This window comes from Phaethon lepturus, unplaced genomic scaffold (assembly GCF_000687285.1).
Source record: "Phaethon lepturus isolate BGI_N335 unplaced genomic scaffold, ASM68728v1 scaffold29925, whole genome shotgun sequence".
In the NCBI taxonomy this organism is placed as follows: domain Eukaryota; kingdom Metazoa; phylum Chordata; class Aves; order Phaethontiformes; family Phaethontidae; genus Phaethon; species Phaethon lepturus.
In genome coordinates this window covers 2,976-10,357 of record NW_010543108.1, presented here as the reverse complement: position 1 = coordinate 10,357, position 7,382 = coordinate 2,976, and the positions used below count along the sequence as shown (strand labels likewise).

General features: G+C 53.4%; 1 protein-coding gene across 1 annotated transcript; it reads right to left on the bottom strand.

Moving 5' to 3' along the window:
* Positions 1–6,115: 6,115 nt before the first annotated feature.
* TOB2 (transducer of ERBB2, 2) lies at positions 6,116–7,376 on the bottom strand. Its single transcript, XM_010288255.1, has one exon. It carries the CDS (start codon positions 7,306–7,308, stop codon positions 6,286–6,288), a length of 1,023 nt encoding a protein of 340 aa, XP_010286557.1. The 5' UTR covers positions 7,309–7,376; the 3' UTR covers positions 6,116–6,285.
* Between the last annotated feature and the right edge of the window lie 6 nt (positions 7,377–7,382).

Here is a 7,382-nt window from a genome sequence, read left to right as displayed (position 1 = left end):
CGAGTTCCCCCCAGGGCCTCCACCTGACCCCCTCCTTGCCCCTCCTAAAGGCAAAGCAGCAAAATTTGGCCCCAGACCTTCTTCGCAGAGATCTCCTTTTCCTAACCCGCTGCCATGCCTCTGAGGGCTTCTTGGGGGAATAAAAATACCGTGTCCCTTCCCAGCACATGCACTTACCATGCTGGAGTCACTTTTGCCACTGGCAATGGCCACACATAAATTGGCTGTCACACAAATTGGCCCTTCACTGACCGGTACGACTCAAAAGCACCATGCGTGCCAGCCAGGGCTTATCCTTCACCAGGGTGTCCTGGGGCCCCAGGGGTGAAAGCTTCACTCTTCAGCAGCTTTATAAAAAGCAGACCACGTTTCTGGAGTTGATGACGCAGGCAGCAGTGAGAGGACAGTGGAAGAACAGCTCTGCAAGGCCCGAGGTGAATGTGTTCTCGTCCATGTTTGAATTGGAGCCTGGCCATAGAAGCCAAAGGAAAAAGCACAAGGTTTGGGAGGAGCTAACCTTGGCCGCAGCCTGCCTCTGGGCTGCTGCCTGCGCTTCGGCGGCAGACGTGGATGGGGTGGGAAGACCTGGCCGTCCCTCCGCGACCGTGGTGTCAGCCTCGCCCCTCGCACCCCAGGGCCGCAGCCACGTGAGCAGGGAGCAGGTGGTGTTGGCAGGAGCGCTCCTCAGGGACGCCAAGGACTCGGCGGGTCCCGGCCCCCCCACCAGCAGTGTTTTTCCACCTCCTGGTCCTGGCACGTCGGCAAGTGCCAGGGCACGGGGAGGCACCCGCTGGCGGCGGTGCCTGCGCCATGTGTTATTCAATCCAAATAATTCGAAATCTCCGGGAGGTTCTGGGGCAGCAGGAGACGCTCTCTTGCCTGAGCACACTCGGGACATTTCGCTGGGCCTGCATTTAAAGCACAGTCCAGGGCATGGCTGCCTTACAGACGGCTTTTCGCACTTGCATAAGGCTTTCCTCTGGGCACCAGCCCCCTCCCTCTTCCAGAACAGCCAGATTTGTGTCAGAAACTGTTGCTGTCACAGACTGAAAAGCTCAAGGCTGAAGCATGGCATTTTCTACCCAAGCTGTCTCCTCCTTTCAGGTGGGAGCCCACCCACTCGCTGACTCAAGTTGCAAGTTTCCTTCTTAATAACGGAGTCCCCTGTGATGAGTGTCTAAACAACACCCCCACACCCCTTGCTTTGGAGGTTTCAGGAGACAAGTCTCATCTTGTTGCCGTGCCTTGCTGGAGCACCCTATCTGGGGACCGACTCAGCCACTGCTCAAACACCCAGCAAATATTCCCACACCCAGGCACCACCATACTCCGTCCAAGCACGGGGCTCCAGAGTCTCCTTTCCTCTCCGAAGTCTGACGGGGGGCAGACCTCTGTCCCTGCACACTGCTTCACCTCCACACACCCTTCAGGCCCCCCGGGACAGCACAGGGGCAAATACATCACGAGGAACGTGGTTCTACTAAGTCTTTTCCCTAATCCCTGCCCAGGATGTGCAGCTATCCACTGTAAACTGGCTCCGGTCTCTACTGCTCAGCATACCTGTGCCCAAAAAGGGAAAGGCTCCGTGCCTCCCTGCGTCACAGTCCAGCAAATGCAGGGCAAGGATCAGGAAGGCACATACTCGCCCTCAATTTTCCATCTCCAGAAACACGTCTAAGGGCAACCGTTCGTGCGTCCTTTAGATAAGTGATTACAAGGGGTTTGAGACACAAAGGGGAAAAAATAGTTTTGTTGCTTAGCAGAGTGCGACAGTCACACGGCATGCAGCAGGCGTGAGCAGTGGCCCAGCTCCCGGGGCTTGCAAAGCCAAGGGCAAAGCAGCACAAGGTCTTCCAGGAAGAAATCCAGGCTAGAGGGGCTAAGGGGGCATGGGTAAGGATGCCAGTGGGAGCCAGCAGCCAGTGCCAGCTCCACGTTTGGTTTCCTCAAGTACATTCAGAGCAGCTCCCTTCAAGAGCTTTTTAAGGAGGCGGCACAGGGAGATGCGAGCCACCCCTGGAGAAGGAGACAGCAGGACCACAGCAGGGCCGAGCAAGCTGGGTCACAGTCATCCGGCACACATGGGGTGGGACAGGCATTTCAGCATCTTCCTCAGCACAGGCAGGTCATCTCATCTCATTTTGCTAAAAAGGAGCAGCTTCCTCTGACAGAAATTCTGATTAAAGCTGAGCAACAAGAGGTTATAGAGAAGAGAGAGGTAAAATCAAACCTTCATCATCACTGCTCATTCTCATACACAGCCTCAAGCCCACCCTGTTGCAAGAAGTCACCTTGGATGAACATTCCCAGTACGGAGGGAAGGGCCTGCACATGCACCTCAAGGCTTCATTTGCTTAGCAAGTGCCCCGGGATAAACCCCAACTCGTTTGCACAGAGGGGAAGAGAAATCAACCAGCACCCCCTCTGCAGAAACCACTGCCTGCAAAGGCTCCAGCTACCCCGTGCAAGGACACCAGACAGATCCCAGCCCAGCCCCACAGGCAATGGCCCTAGCAAGCTGCTGCAGAAGCCAGCTATTTTTAGGAACTCTGCAGATTGACTGAAGGCCCCTAGGGCACCACGCAATGCCAAAGGTGTCCCTCCTCTACCCCCCGCCCGTGCCAGGGAGCAGGACAGGGGAAGGCCAGGCACACCGCCACTTTTTCCTATGCAGCTGCTATTCTTGGTAGTGCGAGAGGTCAGGGAGACAGCTGCCGTCACCGCATTGCTCACGCCTGGGCATCACCGGGCTATTCCCAACACAACGAAACCCCCGCTGAGCGCACTGCAAGGCAGCCACCTTGCCTGCGAGAGGAAGACACCAAGCGCCGGTTCACCCGACAGCGGCCAGGGAAGGTGGACGTGGTGCTCCTTGCCTGGAAACCAGCGCAGCAAAGGTCTTCTCTCCCCACTGAGCACACACACCACACAACAACCGGTTATTATATCATGCTTTTAATACAAACTTAAAAAAATCTGGAACAATAGAAACTGTACAGATTTGATCAACCTTTTTGTGTTTTTTTTTTTTTTTTTTTTTTTGTTTTGCTTTGTTTTTAACTAAATCTCTAGACACACCAATGTCCCGTTCCAAAATATTGCACAACATTCTGAATACAAAACTCTGATTGTATTCCTCCTTCGCTAAAGAAAAAAAAAAAAGAAAAAGACAGCAACCCCCTGGTTTCCCCTCTCAGTAGCCCCCTTCTCAGAAAGAAACCCAAGCAGAGCACACACGGAAACCCTCTGCTCGGAGACATACAGACTTCTGTCCTCTTTCACTCATTCCCTCCCACAAGGCAACTGTCAATTCACTCCTCAGAGAGGGGCAGGAGGGAAAGGAGGGAGGCTGAGTGGGGAGAATGGAATCTTCACCACCACTTTTTTTTTTTAAAGTTTTTTTCCTGAAAAAATATTTTTTCTCTCCTCTTTTTAAGAAAAAATCTTGAAAAGAAAAAAATTACAGTTTTTTTACGTTAGAAATATACATATATTATATATACCTCTTACATTTTACAAATGTAGCAAATTATTCAATACAAACAGACATCAACAAAAAGAACACAAACCCATAAAAAATAAAAGTTAAAAAAAATTTCTTTCTTCTCTTCCTAAGAAACCAGGTAAATTAGTGCAGGTTTTTAAAAAATAAATTGAAGCTGAACGCCTACATCCAAGACTAGAAAAGACCTGAAAAGGCCGTTAGTTTCCATTGCTGCCTGATGCTGGAGGAACATTTCTGAAGCACGCTTTTTTCCTTTTAAGATACAAAGAGGTTGGTCCCTCCTCTTTTCCTCCTTCCACTCAACACCACTATTTTTAAAGCAGGTATAATAAGTGTGGCAGGGCAAAGCGGCATTAAAGCTTCACACACTTAAGCAGGTGGCCAGGGGGCATCCCCACCTCTCCCCTCCCTCCCTGTGCTGGAAAAGAGCATGCTGTCCCGCGGCAGTGGCTCACACGTGGCTTTGCCAGATGGGGGGATAGTGGGGGGCAACCGGATCAGGTCCCGTGTTCACGGGCCAAGCATCCCTCAGTCCCATGTGGCAAGTGGGCTGGTACTCAGCAGCACACCCCCGGGGAGAAGGATGGGGTGGCAGTGGTAGTGTCTAAGTGGAGGGTGGTTTTCAAAAAAAAGAAGAAAAAAAGGAAACCCAACAGCTCGGCCATTCCTCAGCAACTTGTCCTAGTCTGAAAACCAGCAAGGTCAAGGCTGCAGGCACTGGTTTGGGGGAAGCTGGCTGGGCTCCGCTCATCCTCACCCCACCCACTGCGTTGGTCATAGCTCGATGGCAAGCAGCCTGCTCAGGAACCCACATGGGCGTAAGGTTGGGACTGGGCCTCCCCCAGTCACGCAGCGAAGGGAAGGGTGCACTGGAAACTCTCCTTAAAGAGCTCCGGGCAGTGGCAGTCTCCCTGGGACAGCCCGTTACCTCTGCAAAGGCTCACTGGCAGCACAGCTACAAGGCTGGAGGCCCTCAGCTCAAGGGAAGGGAGCGGGAAAAGCACAAGTTCAAGCCCATCTCCTCTGAAACAGGGATGTCTTGAAAGAGGACGTTGGTTTGACAGATACAGGAGAAGTGGGATTCACAGGGTGCTCCAGAGGCAGCATTAGAAGAAAACCACACCTCAAGTTTCAGAGGCAGCAAAAAGCTTATTTTTCTTTTAAACTGAGAACTTCAAAGACTGGAGTCTCATCACCTCCATCTCTTTCCTCTTTGCACACTTCCATACTCCCACAGCAGCCTTCAAGGAGGCCTCCTTCCCACCTAGAGAGCTTCCACACAGCCTGGGCAAGAAGCAGCTGTCCTTCTGCTTCCTGTGAAGGTGGGTTTTGGGGTCCCTGACACAGAAGTGACCTAGCTGAAAAACCACTACCGCCCAGCTGCGGCACTCCATCCTAGAGAAAGTTGCAGGGACCTTCCCAGATCCCGGCCCCGCAGCAGGGAGGCACACTACGTTCCCACACTGGGAGCCTCCCTGTTCCGCTCCAAGCCTGCCACTGTCTGTGCTGACGTGACCAGGCTGGAATGATGCGTTTACGCTAAGTGCTTCCCTTCTGCACCAGATCAGCCACCTCCTCCCACTCCTCCAGCAGGGCTGGGGAGGGGATTTAGTCAGGTGAAAGCACAAATCCTTATGCTACCACTCAAGAGAACGGCTTCAACATAGCCCTTTCTCTTCCTCAAAAGTAGTGCTGCCTCTCTAAAAAAAAGAGGGAATTCCCTCTCTGAGGCAAGAAGATGAATTCACAGCAGGGAACAAGAACTTTGACCCAGGAAGCCGCCCCAGGTGACCACTGATGGATGCTGGCCCCTGCCGCTGGGGAGAACGCCTGGGAAGCAGGGGCAGGATCCAAGTGGGGCCGCCAGGCTCAGTGCTATCTCCCCCCTCCACAGGTGGGTGGTGTTTCCACACCACAGGGCCGTCACCCAGACCAACTGTCCAGCCCCGAGAGGGCATGGAAAGGCCCCCTTGCTCACATGCAGAAGGGGACAACAACCAGAGTCACTCGGTTCAAGGTGCTCTTCTCCTGTAGCCGTGGCTGGAAGTGTAGATGAGGAAGGGAGCAGGAAAAAGCCATTTCACAGTAACGCTCTGCCCTCCCTGCTACGTGCTGGGAGGCAGTCAAGGAGAAGAGTTGGTGCTTTTCAGCACACAGACAGAACAGCTGACGCCAGCCTGGGCTGGAGAGCCTGGAGCAACAACAGCACAACAGTCTATGCCCCGTGGGCACAGTAGATGCTCTCTGTCTACATGCAGAGCTGTAAGAGAAAAGCAAGCCCGCCCGCCCGCCCACCCATTTCTGGCGAGCAGGCAACAAGAGCGCATGTATCTCCACCGACACTGACTCATCCTCTCCCCATCCCTCCTCCAGCAAGGTGGTATGAAGAAGGCGTCCCTACATCCAGGTGGAAGGACCCTGTGTCCAGCGCTGGGGTGCGTGTGCAGGGAATCAGGAGCATCGTGACCTATGTTTGCACCAGTCCTGGGCTGGGGGAAGGGGGAACACAAACTGAAAAAATCCCAAGACTCATTTAAGGAGTAAAAAAAGTGAGTAGGAAAAAAGCACAGGGACTGAGTTAAAAAACAAGTCAGTGCTTCAGGAGCATTGCCAGCACAGCGCAACAACACTGGGCTCTCTCTTTTCCCAAGAAGCTATATTTATAAGATTTGAATATTTTCTGTATATTTCTATTTTTCTTTTCTCTCCCTCTTTTTTGTTTGTTTTGTTCTTGTTTCACACCCTCCCTCCCCACCCCAAAATACTCTCCTTCCTTATGTTCAGTTGGCCAGGACGACAGGCTGGAACGACTGGCTGGGATACTGCATGGCATTCAAGTTGTAGCTGAGTCCTTCCACGAAGGGTGACTTCTCCAAAAAGAGGCTGTTGGTGCTGCCACCAAAGACCTGAGCCATATCAAAGGTACCGCCCGTGCCACTGTTGAACTGTGATGTCGGCGGGATGCTGCTGGCCTGGTTCTCACTGGCAACACCATCGAAGAAAAGACTGCTGGCTCCCGGTGACCCACCGCTATAAACGAACTCCTTGGCATTGGGGGAGAGCTGCGACTGTGGGGCTTGGCTCCCAGCGCTCCCGACGAAGTTCAGGGAGTGCATAGACAGGGAGAGGCCCTTGTGCTTCAGCAGGTTGGTGGTGGGAGACCTGACCATCCTCGGCTGCTGCCCAGCCCCTGCTCCACCGCCCCCTCCTCCGGTTCCTCCACCCTTCTTCATCTTGGTAGAGCCAAACTTTGTGGCAGCAAAGGTGGCAGTGGTGAAAGTGATGGGCTGGGCAGAGCGAGGGATGAAGGTGGGGCTAGGCGACTGGCCAAAGGAGGGGGACGGAGAGTTGGACAGTGAGTTGTCCTGGCTGCCAATGGGGACAAATACCTGGGCGTCAGGGTTGAAGCTGCTCTTGATTTCTTTGTCCAGCTCTGCGGCACTGCAGCCCTCGCTGTCATCCAGGTAGAGGACCTTAACAGAGCCCTTCTCGCCGATCTGGTAGGAAACCTCAAAAGGATCGATCCAGACACTCAGCTCTTCCGGCACATTGGCGCGCACATCCTCCACGGCCAGCCCACTCCGCTTGGCCGCCAGCTCCACCACTGGATCCACCGTCTCCCCTATATGAACACAGCGATAGCCAGATCCCTTCAGAGGCTTCTCTGGGTACCAGTGACCCTCATATTTCTTCTTCAGCAGGCGCTCTAGCTCCTCACCAAACAGGTCTGCTCGCCTCCGAGGAAGCTTGTTGTACAGGTACGAGATGATGAAGTTAAGAGCAACTTTGATCTCCAGATGCATACTCCCTTCACAGCAAGCAAGTCAGGGCAGCGTATTAAAAGAGACAAAATGACACACACATAGACAAGATTTGG